Source organism: Morus notabilis, unplaced genomic scaffold (genome assembly GCF_000414095.1).
Source record: "Morus notabilis unplaced genomic scaffold, ASM41409v2 Scaffold1187, whole genome shotgun sequence".
NCBI lineage: Eukaryota > Viridiplantae > Streptophyta > Magnoliopsida > Rosales > Moraceae > Morus > Morus notabilis.
In genome coordinates, this window is record NW_010360569.1 from 24,126 (window position 1) to 47,988 (window position 23,863).

The 23,863-nt window shown below is 33.6% G+C and overlaps 3 protein-coding genes across 3 annotated transcripts in view; 1 reads left to right on the forward strand and 2 right to left on the reverse strand.

The window, feature by feature from the left end:
* The window catches only part of LOC21412738 (floral homeotic protein AGAMOUS), a 9,014-nt gene extending 9,001 nt beyond the window's left edge, over positions 1 to 13 (forward strand). The window contains exon 9 of the mRNA XM_024164781.1: positions 5 to 13. Within this exon, the coding sequence (XP_024020549.1) occupies positions 5 to 13 (9 nt within the window). The remainder of the gene's footprint in view (positions 1 to 4) is intronic.
* LOC21398689 (GDSL esterase/lipase At1g29660) lies at positions 14 to 3,330 on the reverse strand (the record flags this gene model as incomplete). Its single annotated transcript, XM_024164782.1, has 5 exons — positions 3,069 to 3,330; positions 2,027 to 2,151; positions 1,627 to 1,872; positions 873 to 1,128; positions 14 to 183 (listed from the first exon to the last, which is right to left on the reverse strand). Coding segments are annotated over exons 1-5 (1,059 nt in total), but the record flags the coding sequence as incomplete, so codon positions are not given.
* A 3,080-nt stretch (positions 3,331 to 6,410) lies between these two features.
* Positions 6,411 to 10,076, reverse strand: LOC21398690 (GDSL esterase/lipase At1g29670). The gene is made up of 5 exons (XM_010096802.1): positions 9,824 to 10,076; positions 8,717 to 8,841; positions 8,352 to 8,597; positions 7,555 to 7,801; positions 6,411 to 6,631 (listed from the first exon to the last, which is right to left on the reverse strand). The coding sequence occupies exons 1-5, from the start codon at positions 10,074 to 10,076 to the stop codon at positions 6,411 to 6,413; spliced, it is 1,092 nt and encodes a 363-aa protein (XP_010095104.1).
* Between the last annotated feature and the right edge of the window lie 13,787 nt (positions 10,077 to 23,863).

Genomic DNA, 23,863 nt, shown 5'->3' on the forward strand with positions numbered 1-23,863 from the left:
AAAGAGTGTCTGAAGATAGCAAAGTTGCATACAATCTGGTAGCACTGTATGTATTAACAGTCTCAGTTGGGTGAATGGCATCCCAATACACATGCAAGGCTCTGTTCAAGCATGGAGTTCCCAAAGGAATACATTGCCCAATATCATTCACTGGGCAGCACCCAACATTCACAACACTTAATCCTGAAAATTTATTTGAACAAAATTAGATAATATTGTAATAATATATTATAGTACTAGCTAGCTACTGCTACAAGATTCTTTAACACCGAATTAGCTAGCAGTTTTATTTCGAAAAACCTTGTGATTAATTAATTTCTTTTAGGGGAAAAGGGATAATTTCAAATTATGGTATTTCCCTTTTACCTACATATAAGAGATAAAAAAAAAATTACATGTAATGTTGTGTTTCTTTTTTTTTTTTTAAACCATGATTATTACGTGGTCAAATTAATCATCTGAAATCACCTTGTGATTAACTTCACCACATAATAATCATGGTTTTGGGGGGAAAAAAAAGGAGAAATATATATAGCACATGTAATTTCTTAATATCTTATGCGTAAAAGGGAACTAGGATATGAAAAGTTGACACCTTATCATTGGAGCCTCATAATGTAGCCGTCACCAAGCATATTAAGCATGTGATTACGTAAATGTTTTGAAATTTGAATGTTAGAGTTATTATTATTAATGTTATTATTATTATTACTATTTGGTAATTGAATATAAAGTAAGATTTATGTATCTATATGTAATTACAATGCGTTGACTGGAATCTTTTATGAAGTAAATTTTGTATTCGTTATAATATGAGCAATATTATGCGAGTAAAGAAAAATTAAAAAAAAAAGGTTGAGAACAGTGTATACCAAGAGATGTAATTAGATCATCCAACGTCCCCAATATTCCGAAAGGGTTCACATAAATAAATTTGGCGTCAGTGAAACTCTTATTCAGTTGATCAACAAGTGCTATAAGCTTCTTGTTAAAAAGTTGGATCGCATCATTGATTTTGTCAACGCACGCAAACCCATTTGTGCTGAATGAGGAAATTGCATATGGAGTGCACCCAATTGGTCCCAATCCTGTCAACACAACCTTCCTTGCACCATAATTGTATAGCCTCTACAAAATTAATCCCACAAAAAAAATAAAAAAATAAAAAAATTAAACATTCAAAAGAAAAGGGGAAGAAAATATTGCACTTAATCCTTTCACTACATGTCTTTTGCATTATTGTGCCCCCGATAAAGAAAAATTAAACACATGCTCTCCAAATTTTGTAATATAATTGAATATTCCAATATTGTCAACTTCTTTTCTTTTTTTTTTTAAGGCGCAATATTGCAACTATTCCTCAACATCTTTTAATTTTTCTCAAGGGTTTCCTAGCGTATGCAGATTTTTTCAAGTCAATAATTAAATTCGATCCAACTTTCAATATTTAACGTTTTTCATCCATATATTTAATTGAAGGACTAATTTGACACGTTTATGTAATTAGGGTTAAATACGACACAATTTTCAACATATGGACTAATTCAAAAGAGAGAGAGAGAGAGAGAGAGAGTCAAATTTGGGTATTAAAAATGAATTTCAGGAGTAAATAAGAGTGAAATATACCATTATTTGATCACGATATTGTTCGATGAGAACTTGAGCGTATTGGTCAGGTGTATATAGATTGCTTGTTGGGTAAAAGCGAGGCACGAAGTAGTTGTTAAGGTAATCGTTACTGCCCATTCCAACGTAATATAAGCACTTAGTCAGGTACTTTTGTGCTGAGTCTCTATTTCCTAACATCTCTATCATTTGCGACACTGTAACTTCGTGATTCTTCAACTGTCCATCCATGCTGATACGCTCACCCTGCAAAGAAAATGTGTCAACTTTTAAGTCATCTCCTATATATACAGCCAAACGCTCATCAACTATCTATATTATAATATGATTTTCATCTTTAATTATAGCATATAATGTATGAAAATGTTAACGACACCAATTCTAATTTTAATTTTTGTACCAATTGTTGCCCAGATTCGTCACGAATTCCAGCCGCCCCAGATGCATAGTTGACACCTCTGAGTATGACATCCCCCCTAGCAGTGGCAAATGGTGGAATGAAGTCAGAAAAGCCCAGAAGTTGACCTGTAATAAACTCAGGCACAATATTTATTTATTTATTAGCAACAGCAAAAGAAACTCACTAATCTGATTGGCTTTTTTTTTTCCCCTTCCTTGACAACTATTGTTTCATGATTTATTTTTATAGAATCACTTCACAACTATGTTTTCAGAAACCTGTCACAACAGCCACATAGGTTGTATTAAAAGTTAGACATATACATATATGAAGTATGTGCGTGTATAAAAGCTGTATTAGTAACTACTGGTCATTGTTAGTTTAACATAATTTACACTAATGAAGTGATATATATCATATATAGCACAATCATGAGATCATGGCTATCAAGTTTTGTTAAATTATCATGTTTATTTCAACGTGACTTGTATTTTTTTATTATTCTTATCATTAATAAATCTGTAAACTGAAAACTTTCCTTCAATGGGATTCTGGGGAACTTTTTCCATTTAGGGTTCATATAGTACCATTGAGTGCTTAGATTTTTGTTAACCAATAGAATCCGAACAAATCACTTCCTACACAAGATTCCATGTTGCAGAGAGCCATGTCCACATGACCGAAACACCGACCACCCAATATGCCTAGTTATACCCGAAGCTTGGCCATGGAGCATAATTTTTTTTTTTTAATCTTGATCGGGTATATACAAATGATCAATTCTGATGGTTTAAACTGTGCCTGATAGATTAATTTTTCATATTCAATCATTCATTGCAAGTCTCATATATATATGTATATGTATGTATATAAAGACAACATATATGCACATAATACAAACTGTAAATTCAATGACAAATTCATTATTGAGTCCACATAATTAAGGAGCACCAACAATCGAGATAGGAATCAAAGTATAAGTGATCAATTATTTTTATTAATATAAAGTTAGAAAGAATGATATTGCAAAGAGAGCACAAACCAAGTATGTCAGCTGTTGTTCGACCATTAGTAAACCTTCCGGTTGGAGTACCACGTGGGAAGTCAATCCCATATGGCTTGTAATTCACTTTGGCTAATGTATCAAGCTGGTTGTTGTTTCCGCTATCAGCAAGAGAGTCGCCAAATATGAAAAAACATGGTACTCGGGGATCTCCATTGACGCCATTAATACTAATTTGGATGTAAGCTACAACAGTCATAACAAATACAACTGCCTGCGGATGTTTTATTTGACCAGCCATTAAATGGAAATTTGTAAGATTTTGTTATTGCATAATGTGATATCCAAAAACCAAAAGTTAAATGCAAACTCTCACATTCAGAATGGATATATATATATATATATATGTGTGTGTGTGTGTGTGTGTGTGTGTGTGTGTGTATGTATACATGTACTTATAAGCCCCAAAATGAATCACAATGCAATGCGAGCTAGCTAGCTAGTGCCAGACTTGCACTCGCATAAAATAATGCAATTGAAATATAGATATCTATAATCTATATAAAAGTCATGATGAAATATGGATATTATATCCATAATCTATATTCTATGTTCTATATAAAAGTCACGAGGGTAGTGATAATGTTCAATAATTCTCCATTTTGCTTGTATGCCTTTTGGTTTATCATTTTTCTTTCTTCCGGTAGACTACAGGATCACGATGGGTATTTGACTTTTGAATAGATGGCTTTTAACGGATGCCCTCGAGTTTTATATATATGAAGAGATCCACCGTGTACAAGTGGTGTCCAAATAACATAAATTGGAAATATTCTTTGAGCTGTCTAGGCGTAGCAAGTGTTTTTTTTTTTTTTTTTTTTTTTTTTTTTTTTTTTTTTTTTTTGTGTGGCTGCAAAGACATAGCAAATGCTTAAAATGTAATTTGTCCCCACATAAATTAATCTTGGATAGTGACCTCATATGTACGTGCCAAATGGAGTTTTTATAAGAAGAAGGGCATAATATTTGAGAAAATGTTTCAGAACTTTTAGTTGTTAATTGTGAGATACATATTTAGATCTTCTAGCACTTATAGCTTATAATGGATCATATAATTACTTCATCATATATAATTAACAAAATTATAAGCATAGTTTTTGAAAAGTCCGTTTTTTACGCAGGTGTTACAAAGAGTGTTATAACACTTTCTGTAACACTTGTAATTAATTATAACGACTATGTACAGAAACATCAAAGTAAATGTGCAGAAAAAATAATGAACACCAGGAATTGATATTGCAGTTCGATGCGCACACATACATCTGCAGGGCCACACCTAGACAGTAAACAATTAACTAAGTCTTAAGATTACAAACACCAATCGGACTTAAACACTGAAAAACTCCCTCCTTGACGTTGTCGCTGCCGTGTCGAATCTCTATAATGACCTTGTCCAGTGAGCACTACTCATCTTCAAACTGTGCGGTAAAATCCTATCGGCTTGCAGTGCGCTTCCTCTTGAAAGTTTCTAATCCTTCTCTCGGAGGACAAACTCAATGAACACTCTTGAAGACTCACAAATGCACAAACTTTTTCTGAATATTTTTCTGTAAAACCATACCCAAAAATAACCTTGAATTGCTCTCAAATCTCAAAAATACACAAGCCCAATATTTCCTATTTTTCAAGGCACCGAACTTCACGGCCACACATGCTACATGTATACTTTTTTATTTTTGCAGAGCACGTGCACATCACTTTACTTCTAAAAGCATATGCTACTTTGGCACAAAGATAAATACCATTTACTCCCCAAATTAAATATATTTAAGATATCTCTTCAAATTAATTATGCAGCAAATCCTTTTTAAATTCAAACTTTATCTCCACTTTTCCAATATATGAGCACATTATCTCCAACAAATCTGCAAATCTCCTTGAATATGACAATAAAATCTTCTTTCAAAATCAAATAAATAAGACAATCAATTTAATATTCTTTCCTTAAATAACTCTCTCATCAAATATACATTTATCTCCATGATTACCCCAAAATTTTCTTTGACCAAATCAGCTTTCATTCTTCAAAACATTCCATATGTGGAACAATTAATCAGACAAAATATCATCATGATCAACCTAGAAACGTCACTTATCAAAAGTATTTGTTTTTAAATTTTTACAACTAATAACAACAAATTGCCAACTAAAGTCCTAACAATTTCAAAATTTTTCATATTATCTAGTCATTAATTAATTGTTAACAATTAGAAAATTTCTGCTTGCACGTCTTCATGGACGTGCTTTCACGCTAAATATTAATTATATGGGCGTATGCAACGTAAGGAATCAATAGTTTTCTTCTTCTATTATTTTTCGATTATAATATTTATATGTGGTTATTGAATGGGGTTTAGGTCAATGGATAAACAGTACACCTCCGATTTCTTGTGGGCATGCCCTTCAAGTTTCAGCTAATAAATTAAAGGTAGCTTGTAAGAAGCTGATAAATATTTTATTAATATCTTTTTTTATGTGACGCACAACAGCCTCATCTAACAATATGTTACGTTGTCATCCAATATTTAATTTCTTATTTTATATGTTGTAATATAAATAAATAAACAAATAAATAGGGGTTATAATACTACGATTATTTGTTGGTTTTTTTTTTTTTTTTTTTTTTTCCAAATTTCTTCCTTCTCTAATATAATTAACTGGTTCTTTTGATTGACAAGACAATGAACCTATTATCGACGTTGATTTTTTTTCTCCTCATAAGATCTTCTATATTTAACACTCAAAAGTTACAGATCTTTTTGAGATAGAGAGAGAGAGAGAGAGAGAGAGAGAGAGAGAGAGAGAGATTTGAAACATAAGACGTATCGAGATGATTGAAATAATAAATTGGCGTTTATATAAGAAACCTTCATTGGATATCCCACTAACTTAGGTTACCCACTAAGCTAGAACATCCGACAAGCGTCAAACCCACTACGAGCGTCCCAATTAGGTCATACTTAGATCCAAAGTCCATTAATCATGTTATCAAAAAGTAGCCGGTTCCTACAATATTACCGTCGATAACTTGACGGACTACCATGGAGCTTTGAGCCACTCGTAAATTTGAATAAAAGACAATTACGTATGCGAATCAGGAACATAACTGCATGCCCTCATCGCTAGTATTACATATCACAATCATGATCATGCAAAAGAACATTCAATTACAAGTCATGTTTAGTTTTTATTTATTTATTAATATATCCAAGTAAAATTATGTTTGCAGTTCGACACTAATACAATTATTATTGAGAAAGACACACACACACATATATATATATATATATATATATTTATATATATCATGATAAGGGCTAGCTAGAGCTGTAACTGGGCGAGGCGTTTGATATCAATTGGATAAGTGTCGGAAGGAAGAAAAGCAGTGTACGATCTGGATGCAGTGAGCAGATTCACAGCCTCAGTGGGATGAAAAGAATCCCAGAAAACATATGTTGTTCTGTTCTGGCATGGAGTTAAGAATGGAATACATTGACCAATATTATTCACAGGGCAGCATCCAACATTCAAAACCGTGAATCCTGAAATAATCCAAAAACAAAAATTATTCTAGATTATTATTACTGCTGCTGCTGTTGTTGTTGTTGTTTTTATATATCATTATTTTACGATTTTTTTCCTCTTAATCAGGCGATCCAAAGTTAATAAAATTAAACCACAGGATATATGATCAAGTATTTTACGGTACATAATAAACAAAAATCGTGTACTTTTTTTTAATTAGGGATTATTGATTAGTAAATTAAATGAATTTGATGATCCAGGAAAAAATAGCAAGAGATATTTGAACGTCAAATGATTGAAGTTAATTATATGCATATTTACTAAGTTAGTTATATGCATGCATACTTACTGTATATATATTAGCGTAATCAAAATGTATAGACAATCGACTCCCACCAATTAGTGGCAAAAACAAAAGGTTGCAAATGTCATATTAGTTACGTTTTTAAATAATAGAGTTTCTGACTCATGTTTCTTTTCTTTCTTTTTTCTAAGGAGAATTTTCAAAAATGCCATCAATAGTAATTAATTGATAATCATCTTATGTCACTAATAACTTATAGGTTATCTTTTTATAACTTATAGGTTATCTTTCGTAACCTGCAGTTATCACTTTGTATCCTAGTGACATTAAAATTTTGTGTAATGACATAAATAATTGAGTTAGAAAAAACAATGGTTAAACTTGAATTTTTTTCTTTTTTCAATAGATTCAACTCATTTTAATCCAAAAGGCTTTTCCTTAATTAGTTTGACCCCAAAAAAGTTAACGTCATAGAGCCAGAATGGAGCTGGGGATGTAGATAAAATTTCCAAATGCAAAATTGCTAATAAATCACTTGCATGTCCTAATGTAATAAAATTCCAATTAAAAAAAGACCAAAAAATGAAAAGAAAAAAAAAAGCAAGAAAGAAAAAAAAGAAAAGTTGAGAAATATACCGACAGATGTAGGATCCCCAGATCCTATTCCGAAACTATTGACATATATGAATTTTGCATAAGTGTATCTGCTATTGAGTTCATCAACAAGTGATATAAGCATGGTGTTGAAAATTTGTGCTGCCTCGTTGAATCTGTCTACGCAAGCAGACCCATTTGTGCCGAATGTAGATATTGCATATGGAATGCACCCAATTACTCCCACCCCAAATATGGCAACCTTCCTTGCACCCAAGTTATATAATCTCTGTAAAAAAAAATAAAAAATAAAAAAAAGAGCAAATTAATTACGCATCAAGAAGTTTAATTACGCCACAAAAAAAAAAAAAAAAATTGCGTAACTTTTGCCTTAGCGAAATTGTAAAAGTTCCACTTAGATGATAAGGAGCAAAACTTATTTAACTAATATTGCTCCGTTTGGTTTGTAGGTTGGAATTTATGAGATTTGACTTTTTTTTTATATAAGTTTAAACTGAAAAAAAAAATGTATTCTTTATGGATGGAGAGGATCAAATGGCCTAATTGAGGATGCATGGTGGCCAAATTCTAAATTTGAGGGTTCTGAACATGATATTTTCAATACAAACACGGCCTAATCTTTTGTTCCGAAATGCGCGTTTGAATGATGAGCCTGATTCGAATTGTACTGCATGGATCCGGATTTACGAACCGAACACGCAGTACTAAACAAAATCTAGATAACATGACTTGAATATCACAAGCATTGGCTAATTAGTTAAACACATTAATTAAAGTACTTAATGAATTTAATTATCACTAATTTATAAAGTACGTACGGTTATCTGCTTTCGGTATTGGTCAATAAGCTGTTGAGCATATTGCTGAGGTGTATAAATGAGGGCTGTGGTGTAAAACTGAGGCAAGAAGTAGTTGTTAAGATAATCGTTATTGCCCATTCCAACGTAGTATAAGCACTTGTTCAAGTACTTTTGGGCTGCGGTTCGGTTTCTTAGCATGGCAGTGATGCGTAGGACTGTAATTTGGTGATTTCTTAGCTGTTCATTGAGTGGGATTATATCACCCTGCAAAGACAAACAATAAAACAAGTGTTTTCTTGGATTCACGAGTCCTATATACATCAATATATACACAAAAATATTTTGTTTTATATAATTTTAGTTGAGGAATTTAAATTATATACCAATTGGTAACCAGTTTCGTCCCGAATTCCTGCAGCCCCAGATGCATAGTTCACACCTTTAAGTATGACGTTGCCTCTAGCAGTAGTATATGGCGGAATGAAGTCGTCAAAGCCAAGAAGTTGACCTGCAAATTATAAATAAATTACGAAAAGAAATCAACTCTATACTGATCAAACATGGTCCATGGATAATAATATAGAAAGGGAACACCTATTACTAGCGGAATATTTTGTCTGCATGGCCACTGCTAACCAAAAGAAAGTTGACGACATATATAACTTATAATTCAACTTATTTCTTTTTTTGTTTGATTTTATATTATGTAATTAGACTCAAAAAATTTTCAGAATCTATAATACGTTTTTTTTTTTATTTTTTTTTTTATTTTTTTTTTTATAAGATTTAGACATAAGATTGTGGATCCTAAATCTAAAATTTTTATTTTTATTTTTATTTTTTTTTTTTATAAGATTTAGACATAAGATTGTGGATCCTAAATCTAAATATCTACATATATCTTAGTCATATTTTCTTAAAATTAATTATATTATATATATCGATAATTGCTTGATCATGTTCTCCTTAAAAATGCTATTATTTCTTATTTCATTTTTTTTTATTTGCCATTGAAAACGACAAAAATAGCTTAATTAATTGAAAGCTACGAGGGAGTTGCTAACTGTTTAGGTTTCGTCCTAAAAGCTTTAACTTATTAATAGAAGTTATCCTAGTTCTTTTAAACCGATTCTAAGTTCTATGTCTAACCAAACAACTTTTGTTCAGGCATTCTAAATAGGGGTCTTTGAAGGAATTAGCTCTCTAACAAATCATGTCCTTAACGTGCACAAACACAAACTAATTCATCAACATATAAACCATATATACGCAACAAAAGTGGAGTTAAAATTAGGAATAAGGATATTAACTTATCAAAAACTTTAGCCAGAGGATCATAGCACGGATAATTATATATATATATATATATACACATATACATATAAATATACATATATATACTTATACATACACATATATATAACAGAGCTAAGAAGTAAATATAGGAATAAAAGAATAATATATGACTGCAAGTGACGAAAAGGACAGACCAAGAATGTCAGCCTGCGTTCGGCCATTGTTGAACCTTCCAGTCGGAGTACCACCAAAGTCAATCCCATACGGTTTATAATTAACTTTGGCTTCTGTGAGAAGTGGATTGTTATTTCCATTATCAACCAGAGAGTCGCCAAATATGAAAAAACATGGAACTTGTGGATCTCCATTGACACCATTAATCTGCAATATGTATGCTACAAGTGACATAGCAAATAGCACAACCAATACTTTCGTTTGACCAGCCATTGGAATATAGGACAAGGTAATTTGAATATATATATATATATATATATATAATTTCACTTAGATGATGAATTTGGTAGCTAGAGAGGTATATACATATATAAATAACGCGCGCGCACAACGAAATGAAGGGGGTGTGTGTGTAAACTCTAATGCAATGCTATGCATTCTTATAGGTCCAGATATATTGGATACGTACCCAACTTGCAATATAAATTATTTATGGAGAGATAATATATAATATGGTTGAAATCGAAATTAGAAAACGAAAAGAGGAAACAAGTTTAGGCAATGTAACGGAATGAGTTTTGGTCAAGGGATGAGAACCGTATTGGTGATGTGACTGGTGGGCAAGTTGCTGATAATATATTAAATTAGCTAACGAATTATATTGCGTGCATATATTATATACCTTGATATAATGACGCAGAACTTCTCCAGTCATATTTTTATTTTCTTCTCTGTCTAGAAAGCATAATTCATCCATATTTTCTGAATTCATCAAAACTCTGGGTGGCCAATTTGGATTAATTTATTATATCATTAAAAAATGAACTAATTTATCATGTTAATTATGGAATAATTTTTAAGATTAATTTAGAATTAGTTTGTGTATATTTCTAAAAAAAAAATGTGATAAAAGACTGGTATTTCTATTAAGTAGCTAGTTTTTTTTCCCCCCCCTTGGAAATCCTACAAAATGGTTTAGAGATTTAATCTCTTCTCTTCTTCTTACATGCATGCCTTAATTGCCTTTTCGCTTTACATTAATAATAGTCAAAGGGAATAAACAACGACTTGTGGAGTGAAAAAAAAAAAAAAAGAAACGAAAAAGAAAAGATTCTAGCAAATAGTTCAAGTCATGTCAATTCATAGTCAATTATGATCAGCTAGGGCTTAATATTCCCAATTCCTTTTGCACCTATAGATTTAGAGTTTCTATTATTTGTGCACTAAGTCCCAAATCCAAAACACAAATTAACTAGGAAGTATTCTTCCATAACATGTTTTAGAGTTTAAAGATACTTTCCTCATCATTTCAATAATATCCTAATTTGTATCATATCCCTTGTATATGTGTGTACTGTCATTTCATGTGTGTGTTCATATGCTTGGAGTTGTTTGTTATACTATTTAATTAAATTGTTATATCACGCGCATTTATAAATATCATTCGCTTTATGACTTATTTGCCAAAAAAAGGTGCATTTAGTTTGATTCAATGAACATTGAAATTAAAATGTCAACTTTGGGAAAATAATAATTTTATATTGTTAAGATTAGTTGGAAGATTTTTTATTTTTTTATTTTTTTTGGAGGGGATACCCTACTCCACTTTTGCCCCCGATACCCCCTAATTTAGAGCGGGGGCAAGGTCGGAGAGGCCACCAAGTAAACTATTCTCATTACTTATTTATCCATTAAGAGTTAAAAAAGAAATATTTATTGTGACACTATCAAACTCAAAGCAATTTTGATGAAATTAATTGTAAAATATAGCAACATCTCTAATGTCTCATAAAATAGAAGCAAAAACAAAATCTAAAATCTAACAACCCGAAAATTAAATTTGTACAACAAACTAAAACATGTGCTGTTTGGACTTATTCTTACTTGTTTTTAAAACATTTCTACGCGTCTTTTGAGGTAGAAAAATAAAAACGGTATGTAAATCACATTTAGTTCACAAATACTTTGAAAACAAAAACGAAAATAAAAAATAGTGAAAATGGTTTTTGTTAAGGAAGTAAAAAGTGGTTAAAAGTTGTTTTGCATTTAGTTAACAAATACTTTGAAAACAAAAAGTGAAAATGGTTTTTGTTAAGGAAGTAAAAAGTGGTTAAAAGTTGTTTTTCCCTTTTTCATTTTAATTTTTTTAAGTTTTAACTTAATTGATACATGATATTTAAAACATTCTCAAACACAATTTTACTTTTTTTGTACCTAAAAAAAATATCTAATAAATATAACCGAATGCAATTTCAAATATAATCTTAACACAATTCTCAAAAAATTCTTATTTTTATTTCCATACTCAAAATAAAACCATTGAAAATACTATAAAATGGGAACACTAATATCCTATATTTAAAGTAAAAGTACATATAATCAAGTCAGGGCGGCGGGGCTATAGAACCGTCCCTGACTCGGGAGTTAATTTAACCCCATATCCGTCCCCATTTTCATATAACATTACCCACCCTATTAATGGCATAGACAAAGAAGCCATAATCTCTAAGAAGTAGGATTTAAAACTAATTATTCCTTATCCCACCAAATGTTATATACATATATATTATCAAATGGACCACTCATTTCGTTCAAAATATGATGTAAATCACAATTATTTTATTATTCAATAAAATTATCTTACCCTAAATTACCTATCCCAATTGATGTTTACCTTAAGTTATAATTCCTACTATCCCAATATGAAACAACTAGTAAAAGAGTACACCAAAGAAAAATATTTATATTATTTGTGTATATTCTATAAAGTGACAAGTTTATTTATTATTTTTTCTATTTTAATTTTATTATATTATTTTTGTCATAATTCACTGTATAATTTTTTCTAAGGGAAATTCACTGTATAATTCAATTCTGTCAAACAAAGAGTCATATTTCCTGGTATGCAAGCAAACATTGTATATCTAGTTTAATTTATATATTTCATTAGTTTGAATGCGTGTAATAGAACAAAATAATTTTTAAACTTAAATTATCCTTATTTAGCTTTTGTTTGCACTTTTAGTGGTCGCGCGCATTTACAGTATAATGACAATTATACACTCGATTTCACTTTAAAATGTAGGGTTCAAATCCCTCCATATATCACATTTTCTTTAAAAAAAAAAAAAAAACATTCTTCTTTTCTTTTCTACTAATAGGGTTGTTTTTTTTTTTTTTTTTTTTTTTTTTTTTTTTTTTTGAAATGCTACGTAAATTAGTTAATTAAAATCCTGCGCATTAAACCGTTTTGGAATAGATTATCAAATCTATTGGTTCAAAATTTCCACGGTTAGGTTTGGTATCTGAGTTGAGGGGCTAGGTTGGGCGTACTTATGTTAATTCGTCAGTTGGTGTTGACTATTGAGATTAATATTAAGATCGTTTAAATTCCTATTATCTGTGTGTGTTTAGAGCATAGAAAAACTATTTTCATCTGCGTCGATTTATTCCATGCATAAGAGTTCTCAATTAATTAGGGATTGCACATTTATTTATGAGTACTCATACCTAGGGATATCCTTCCTTAATAGAGCAGGTATGCCGGATGCAATTTGAGGGTGCGGGCAGTCAGGGGCTGGGGAGCGTCCCCGCCCCCCACCTGACCCGATTTTGTCTCTGTATGAAGAGATACTTTTTCCCTTAAACCACCGGTTTACTCTGAAGTAGACTACTGGTTTACTTTTTGCAATGCTTGCGCCAATCTCCTCCCTCCACATGATGCTAACATCAATATCCTTTACAATTTGGGTAAGAATTTTGTTCCCTCTACGCACACGGTCTTTATCATCCATAACGCAAAGTTCATAATTTCATTATTATTAAATATGATGTAAGAGAGTTTGTAATAAATCTCAACTTAAAGTGTCTCAAAATCTCCCAAGTCTAAATATGATAACACAAGCAAAATAAAAAGCTCATACTTCATAGCATGAAATTCCTTAAAAACAAGACAATTCTCCAAAATATTCAAGGACATAAAAGAAAAATAGATTCTAAAGAAAAAGATCGACAGGCATGCGGGTTCAAGCTGCTAGCCAAAAATCAAAAGCCACTTCCGGCTACTAAAAAACGTGGGTGAATTGAAAACCCACCAAAAATTGACGGGTAATGATGTGCTCCCGTTTTGACAGGCAAGCAGAAGGCAGGGTGAGCGGTTTGGGCGGGTCAACCAACCCGACCTTTTGGCTTGGACGACAATGTTTTGTCCTTGTAGAACTTACCAAATTCATGTAATGAATGGCCATTCCTCTAATTGGATCATTTCTCTTCTCAATTGGATTTGTAAAGATTTTACATATAAAAATATAGTTTCTATTACATAAATAATTCTTAAAAAAAAACGAAATATCATACATTAAGCATTTTGTTGAAACTTATGATGACCCTTAACTTTCGGTCATCATTTCTACGTTCATATTTAGTATTATCAATCTTCTATTACTTTTCAATTATAATCTCTTAAAAATTCAAGCTATTTTTTTTTTCAACAGTAGTAAAATTGATTCTAATACTCTTTGCGGAATAAATCTTCGTTTAATAATTTTTATAAAATTTGAACATCAAAAGTTACTATCCCGAAAATATTTTCAAATTTTATTTTAAAACTTTGATCTTGTCCTCCTTATTCGTGGACATGTATTTAACATATTATTCGCATATCATTACCATTCATATGTCATAAATGCTATAGCATTTTTGCTATGCACTCCGTTAATGCTATAACATTTAGGCTCCGTTCATTTCGCCGATTTGAGTTTAGAATTCGAGTTTTGCTACAGTAAAAAGCTCTCAGAAACAGTCACCTCTAACTTTTTTCCTACAGTAAAAAGCTCTCACATAAAGTCACATCTCAACTCGAATCAGCGAACTAAACGGGCCCTTAGATACATTAATCATACCTTGTGACTTGAGGTTAATATGCATAGCCTCACTGTCTCGTAAACTCAACTTTCGTTACATAACTCATCTATATTCATAAAACATTATTTACTTTATACACCTAAAGCTTAGCAGGGTTTCCAAAACACGTGATGCATCCACTACCTACTTGCCCACACTCCGCTGCGACATCTCTCTGCATGCCCAGCAACAAGTTTCAGGGAGCCGGTGCCTTACCTGAGCTTCCTACAACACGAAAAAACTTAATGAGCTTTCGCTCAGCAAGTAACAGTAGGTCATAATACATGCAATAATTATGCATACCCATATGTCATATATCCTAAGACACTCTGTACTTCTAAAATGTATATCACTTAAGTTCTTCTTTTTTCATTAAATACTTTGTTCAGCTTTCGTCTCTTGTTAGTCGTTCACATTGTATTCTCATGTTCTGAATGATATTCATATTGTGTTTTTCTTTCTTTTCATTCTTCTTTACGAACACCGTACCCTTATCTGGAACGGCTTTATTTTTTTTATTTTCTTGTCTTTTACTTCTTATGGGCCCTTTCTGGTTGTTCCATAGCATGCATAACCAGTGAAGAGTGTGGTAGTTAACCAATCCAACTCAATCACGGTTTCACTTCTTTCATAATCATAATAATCTTTCCTTCGAAGGATGGTACAACCAGGATGTTAGATTTCTTACCGTTTGTCAACTTTCTCATTAAAACGGTAACTTAGTTAAATCTGATGACTTTGTTCATTTTTGTGCAATTTATCATGAAATTGATTTTTCATTAAAGTTTAACTTTTTCTCCTAACTTAACCTCGACTTGACGTCGATACATATTTTTCACAGAATAAAATTCTACTGCTACTTAAGTTTCGTAAATACATGCATAACGGTGCATCCAATATACATGAGACATCTTCTATATTCTAGCATACGCTTAGTCTACAATATACTCGATTTGAGCAACATAGAGAAATAAGTTTATTCGCGTCGTAGACAAAAGAAACTACTGATACTAACTGAATTTTCGCTAATGTTGCATCATTGTCTCACTTGATGCTTTCTTCATTAATCGATCCTATTGCATAAATTTCTGATGTAACGACCGGGAAAATTTCAGGTCTAATCTGGACAGTTCGGCATTTTGACCATAAATTCTTCCAGAACGAAAAGCAGTAGAATTTTCAGTTTGATCAAGGAAATGCTATGTAGAAACTTTAAATTTTTCGAAAAGTGTAAAGTTATAATACGAATATTTTTATAAAGGAAATTCGTAAATATCAGTTATGAATAGTGAAATATAAGTTAAAAGTTAAAAATTTTAACGGGTATATTTTAGTTATGAAAAACTAAAATATTTAGTTTATGACGAAATGACCAGTTAGAAAAAGAGTAGAATATTAGAAGTAACAAAAATAGCAAAAGTTCCTGAAATAGGATTTTTTCGAGTCAGTTAAAATGGGAAACTACTAAAAAATGAGTACCGCAAAGGTACGCGTTTTGGGCAATTCTAAATCAAAGAATGAAAATTTCAAAAAAAAGAAATTGGCTAATGAGATACCCAAGAAAATTGGGTTGGATATGAGAAGTTTGACCTAGGGTGCTCGACAGTCCAGAATAGCAGTATAGAACCTGTACTGGTTGTGGAACTATCAGTACCGGAAAGAAACTAGTTTCGAGAAACAGAAAGTTTAGACTCGACAAGAGAAATGTGGGGAACATAGAACCACTCAAGTTACGTGTTAAACTTAAGTAGAAATAGTAAAATTAAATTATGAGAATTAAAATAATTTCTTTAATTTAATTTAGAAAGTAAAAAGGAGATATTATTGGAAATATTAATATAATATTTCAATTGTCCTAAAAAGGACCTACGGGAGACATTAGAGGCCAAATGGGTTTGTTTTCCTAAGTGTGGCCAAGACAAGAGGGAAAAGAGGAAAAATAGAGAAAATCAAGGTATCATCTGATTTCACCGAAATTTCTTCCGTCCAGTCTGGTAGAAATGCAACCCGAGGCATTCTAGCGGGAAATCTCAACTTTTCGAGGTAAGATTTCAGATTTTTTATGAGAAACTGCTTATTTTTTCGTTTTGATGAATAGTAACTCATCTCGGAAAAAAATCCGTAAAACTGAAAAATGAAACCGAGGTTTTGTTGGGGACTAGGATAGGAGTTCAACGTGTAATTATGGAAACGATTGAACAAAAAATTTTGGATTTACACTAAGAAATCTGAAAACCCTAGAAATGGAGAAAATGTGTTTTGTTCAATTTTATGTTGGAATTTGTGTTCAAGAATATGAATCTTGACTCCAGGTACCGAAATCAGAATTAGAACGAGTTATTGAAAACTCGGGAAACGAGAAAAACAAGGCGAAACTCTGCCGAAATTTAGTTTGAGTAATTTGAACTAAAACTGAATTTCAAGAGGAATATGGGATTAAAATGTGAAAAGAAAGATGTTTCGATAATCAGTGATGGTTAGAAAACCGAACACAATAAGAATTCACAGTTTTAGACCGAAACTGAGAATTAGGCCCATGACTGAGTAACTTGCACAGTTTTAGTGCAAATCCTTGAGATAGGAAATGGTTTGAGGTTGAATACTAAACATAAGGATTGTAGACCTTTTCGAAGTAAATTTCAATGTAATTATTGATCTTAGATTCTAAATCTAATGATCAAAAAATTTATGCAATAGGACCGATTAACGGTTGAAGTCGGAAAGCGTCAAGGGCGTTGTTAGCGAAGCTTCAGTAAGTACAATAGTTTTTCTATTGCTATATCACGAACAAGCTTACTTTTCTATGTTGCACAAAAATTATGCATATAGTAGAATTTTGATTGTTAGATACAATGTGAATGTTAGATACTATGTTAAGTATGTATCTACAAGACTTATGTAATCGTAGAACTTTATTCTGCAAAAAGTATGTATCGATGTTAAGTCGAGACCAAACTAAGAGAAATGAAAAGTTAAACTTTAGCGAAAAGTTAGTCTCATGATAAAATGCTCAATAATGCACAAATTCATAAGATTTAACTAAAGTTACCGTTTCAATGAGAAAATTGATAAACGGTAAGAGACTAAACGTCCTGTTTGTACTAGCCTTCGAAGGAAAGGTTATTATGAGACTATGAAAGATATGAAACCGTGACTGAGTTGGATTGGTTAGCTACCCCACTCCTTACTGGTTATGCGCGCTATGGTAGAACAGAATAGGGCCCATAAGAAGTAAAAGACATGAAAATGAAAAACAGAAACCATTCCATATAAAGGTATGGTATCTGTAAAAAAGAATGAAAAGAATGAGAAACAGAAAATGAAAGTCGTTCAGAACGTGAAAATACGATGTGAACGACTAAAATGAGAAGCATAACAAAGAATGTAATGGAAGACGAAGAACATAAGCCATACACGTTTTGTAGCACAAAATGTATTCTGATATATGACATGAATTCATATATGGGTATGCATAATTATTGCATCTGTTATGACCTATTGATACTTGTTGAGCGAAAGCTCATTAAGTTTGTTCGTGATGTAGGAAGCTCGGGTAAGGCACTGGCTCCCTGAAACTTGTTGTTGCGCATGCAGAGAGGATGCAGCAGTGGAGTGTGGGCAAGTGGGTTGTGGATGCATCACGTGTTTTGGAAACGCTGCCAAACATTATGTGTAAAATAAAATAGTGTTTTATGTATTTTGATGAGTAATGTAACAGAATGCCGTCAGAATGCTACAACATTTTAGGTATGACTAATATAACAGAATGTTGTGAGAATGCTACAACATTTTGAGAATGACTAATGTATAGAATGCTATTAGAATGCTACAGCATTTTATGAATAGTTGAAAACAGAAGGCTATCTAAATGCTACAGCATTTAGACGTACATGGTAAGAATGAAAAAAATTGGCCTGAATTTTAAGAGGTTATAATTAGTAAGTGTTAGAGGTTAAGTAATGTTAAGTATGAGTATAGGATGACGATCAAAGGTTAGGGTCGTCACAGTTGGTATCAGAGCGACGGTTTTGCCACCCACCCACATTCTGCTGAGCATCTGACTCTACATGTCCAAGTAAGTTATTATTTCTTTTGAATTTATAATTCAATGTGTAAGTTTTATCCTTATAGGATATACGATATGGTTCGAACAAGACGAACTCGAATGGTACCACGGGGGTTACATAGAAGAAGTATCCGAGGTCGAGAAAGGGGAAGACGTCCTCATAGGCTACCTCCGATACAAGAAGTGGAACCCGTTCCTTTGGAGGTACCTCTGCAGCCCGTACAACCTAATAGAGTAGCTGAGCCACCCCCGATTGATAGGGAAGTGCAATTAGCTATGGTTAGAGACCCAATAGAATCTAAGGTCGCTGCAAGAGCTGCTTTTGCACTTTATCAATGTAATCCACCTATGTATGATGGTCAGGCTCACCCAACCAAATTACAGGACTGGCTACACCGAATTAAATATTTGATGGTAGCCTGTGATATTGATGAGGGTGATTGGGTGATTCTAGCCGCCGGCCTATTAGAGTCCGACACTAGACAATTTTGGAGAGGTGCGGTGGAGACAAGAAATGCACATGAGGTGCCATGGGGCAATTTTTGTAGTTTACTGCTAGCTCAATTTCCACCAAGAGAGGCACCCGTAAGGATGGCACCAGAGGTTGCCTCTACCTCACAGGCTCAACCACATGCTGGGGAGACCGAATTTAGGACAATGGAGAAGTATAAATTTAAGATGCGACCTTATGACACTGTGGCAATCTACGCTGAACGGTTCTTTAGTGAGATTATGATTGATCGCACTATCGAGCTAAAGGAACATGACGCGTGTTTCATATTTTGGAGGGGGTTAACAGAAGAGTTGAGAACTATGGTATTTCCACGATGGGAAGTTACATATACCCTCACCCAGTTTTTGGAGGAAGTAACGTAATTCGAAGAAACATTGGCTATAGAACGAGAGGAACAAGAACGGCGCGTTAGTGAGCGTCGAATGGAGTTTGAACGTAGGCAAAGGGAATACCTACGTAGAAATAGATCAGTGGATGCGTGTTTCAGAATAGAAGTTAGAACAACATCAACACCCCAACAACAGGGACAAGCAAACGTGGATCCCCAAAACACTATAAATACAAGTGAGGAAGAAGATCCGAAGGAGGATTTTAGGGAGGCCAATGAGGATTATGCAGATGAATAGTATGATGTAACGTTTTGATGATGATGTTACATTGTAGTAATGTAAAAACATACTATGGATGTATAAGATAATAATACTTGTCTTATGTAAGTAATGAATGATGAATGTATATGTATGTTTGAGCGGATATGTGTATGTATGTGTGTACATGTATACAAATGAATCAAATACAGGAAGAAGAAATGCGGTTACCTAAGGAATGCATTTTTTTTTTCAAATGATAAGTGTGGTTAAAATGCTACAAGAATGCTACTACATTTAATAAAAGTTGTATTATTTTAAAATAACTTTATGTTATAAGATGATGCTAAGATTTATTTAGATTCATACATACACACATATCCAGAAAGTTAACTATGTTTACCATTATTCCTCTTATGTAGTCACACGGAAACATGGTTCGTCCACGTAGAGAACGCTTAGTACAAGAAATAGGAGTGGATTTAGCTGCCACCATAGCTGACTTACGAGCCAGACTGGAGGCTCAAGAGCAGAAAAATAGAAATTTACGGGCACAGTTAGGGCAAAGAGACCAGGAACAGGAGCGAAGAAAAGCACCACCTGTTCAACCGGCATTGCAACCAGAGCCTGCGGCGATGCCAGAAGTGGTGCCACAAGCTATGCCTGTTGTTAATCAGGAACCCTTATATGTGCGGTTTCGCAGGATGAAGCCACCAGAATTTGAAGGTTCCACTGACCCGCTAGAAGCTGAAGAGTGGTTAACTTCACTCCAAACGATTCTAGATTTCATGAATCTAACGGAGCAAGAAAAAGTTATTTGTGCTTCGTATGTGTTAAAGAAAGATGCCCGCTACTGGTGGGAGACAGTGGTAATGAGAAGAAATGTGGCAACAATGACATGGAATGAATTCTTGGGGGAATTCAATGCTAAGTACTATGATACTGTAGGTCTCCGAGCTCAACAAAATGAATTCAATAATTTGAAGCAAGGTGATATGACTGTTATGGAGGCTTGTCATAAGTTTGATCGATTGGCAAGGCTATGCCCTCAGCTAGTGCCAACAGAAATGGAAAGGGTGCGACGAATGTTAGTGATGTTTCACCCTGAAATAGCTACAGTGGTAGACAGTGGGGAAAGACCACCCACAATAATGGCGGATTGTGTTGGTAGAGCAGTCCGAGCAGAATATCACCTGGCCCAAGCTAAGGAGGAAAGAGCCAAATTCTGAGAAGCAAAGAAAAAGGAACAAGCCCAGGCAAAGCAAACCCAAAAGGGAAATCAAATGAATAATCAAGCTGGTCAGAGTAACCAAGCTAACAAGACGGGACAAGGAAATCGACCCCCACAGAGTCGTCCACAGAATAACCAGAACCCGAATAAGAGGAAGAGAAATTTTGATGGAAATCGAAACTTTAATTCCCAAAGTCCGCAACAGAAGCAATAGTTGAGTGTTCTAAGTGCGGCAAGAAACATTCGGGTGTATGCAGATATGGAACAAACAGTTGCTATACATGTGGCAAGGAGGGCCATTATTCCTGGAACTATCCTCAGAATTCAAATAGACAGACTACTAGCCAGGCAAATGCGATGCATATAAGAGTTGAGGAGATGCAACCTCAACAAGATAGAGTAGAAGCCCCACCGCAAAACAATGCTAGATTGTTGGCATACACAAGGAATGATGCAGAAGCTGGCACGTCAAGAGTTGTGACAAGTCAGCTTACTATTGCTCAGCACACAACATATGCATTATTTGATTCCGGTGCATCACATTCGTTTGCATCATATGGATTTGCTGAGAAGTTAAATTATGCTAAGAATAGAATTGGTCAGACATTTAGGACTACCCTGCCTTCTGGGGAAATTCTATTGTCTGAATTTAAGCTAGAGCATGTACCGATAGTCATAGCTAATAGAGAGCTATACACAGATCTAATCGTATTAAAGATAATCGACTACGACGTCATCCTATGAATGAATTTCTTAGGAAAATATCAAACAACTATCGATTGTCGTAATGGGAAGGTGCTTTTCCGACCCGATGGGGAAGAAACTTTTGAGTATGTTGATTGCTCTAAGCGTACCCCCAGACGAGTAATTAATGTAATGGAAGCAAGGAAATTACTTACTAATGGTTGCGAAGGATATTTAGTACATATTGTGGACACGACTAAAACTGATAAGTTGCAACCAAAAGATGTGCCGATAGTTCAAGAGTTTCTGGAAGTCTTTCCGGAAGAATTACCAGGATTACCACCAGAACGTGAGATTTCATTTGAAATCGAACTTTTACCTGGAACGGCACCAATTTCTAAGGCTCCTTATAGAATGACTCCAACAGAACTTAAGGAGTTAAAAATGCAACTGTAGGAATTAATGGACAAAGGATTTACCCGACCAAGTTATTTGCCTTGGGGAGCTCCTGTATTGTTTGTAAAGTAGAAAAATTACACATTGAGGATGTGTATTGACTATCGTGAGCTCAATAAGGTCACGATAAAGAATAAATATCCTCTGCCCAGGATCGATGACTTATTCGACCAACTCAAAGGGGCGGCAATATTCTCAAAGATTGATTTGCGATCTGGATACCACCAATTGAGGATTAAGGAACAAGATATACCAAAGACGGCTTTTAGAACGCGTTACAGATATTACGAGTTTCTAGTAATGCCGTTTGGACTAACTAATGCCCCAGCAGCTTTTATAGACTTAATGAATCGTGTTTTCAAGGAATACTTGGATAAATTTGTTGTCATTTTTATCGACGACATACTAATTTATTCAAAGAATCATAAGGAACATGAAGAGCACTTGAGAATTACTCTTCAAACGCTGAAAAGACATCAGCTATATGCTAAATTCTCTAAGTGTGAATTTTGGCTCAATGAAGTTCATTTCTTGGGGCATGTAGTTTCGAAAGATGGAATCTCGGTGGATCCAACAAAGATTGAAGCTATTAGTAACTGGCCCGCACCAAGAAACGTAACAGAGATTCGTAGTTTCTTAGGTTTGCCCGGATATTACAGGAGATTTGTAGAGGGTTTTGCAAAACTAGCTACACCACTCACTACCCTCACACGAAAAGAAAAGAAGTATGAATGGACGGAGAAATGTGAGGAAAGTTTTCAAGAATTGAAACGAAAGCTAACTACTGCACCAATTCTTACGATCCCAAAGGATGGAGAAAACTTTGACGTATACAGTGATGCTTCCAAACTAGGACTGGGAGCGATACTGGTGCAAAATGGAGAGGTAATTGTGTATGCATCTAGACAATTGAAAACTCATGAAAGAAACTATCCTACTCATGATCTTGAATTAGCAGCAGTAGTTTTTGCTTTAAAGATATGGAGGCATTATTTATATGATACGCAATGTCAGATTTTCACTAATCATAAGAGCCTCAAGTATTTCTTTACTCAGAAAGAACTTAATATGAGGCAACGCAGATGGTTGGAGTTAGTAAAGGATTATGATTGTGAAATCCTTTATCACCCTGGAAAAGCCAATAGGGTAGCTGATGCTTTAAGTCGTAAGAGTACTAAATTAAGTCATATGTCATTGGATAGATTTCCAACACCTTTACATAAGGATATTCATTCATTAGGGTTGGAGCTAATTATAGGCAAATTAGCCACTCTACAGATATAACCATCTATTTTTGACAAGATGGCAACGGCGCAACGTCAAGATTCTACTCTTAACGAGTATTGGAAAGAATCTAAAGAAGGAAAAGAGACAGAGTTCAAAGTCTCTGATAAGGGAATACTCACATTTCGAGGAAGAATTTGTGTTCCAAAAGATGAAAGTCTTAAGAGTTAAATTCTTTCTGAAGCTCATAGTACCCCTTATTCGATACATCCAGGAGCGACTAAGATGTATCAAGATCTAAAACAACACTTTTGGTGGAGATACATGAAAAATGACATCGTGGACTACGTTAGTCGGTGTCTAACATGTCAAAAGATTAAAGCGGAGCATAAACGT

Bases quoted from the DNA above. Each gene is read 5' to 3' on its own strand.
- LOC21398690 (XM_010096802.1), bottom strand. From the start codon at position 10,076: ATGGCTGGTCAAACGAAAGTATTGGTTGTGCTATTTGCTATGTCACTT. The intron at 8,842-9,823 runs GTCTGTCCTTTT...TATAATTTGCAG, and splicing joins AACGCAGGCTGACATTCTTG to GTCAACTTCTTGGCTTTGAC. The intron at 6,632-7,554 runs GTATATTTCTCA...GGATTATTTCAG, and splicing joins TGGGGATCCTACATCTGTCG to GATTCACGGTTTTGAATGTT.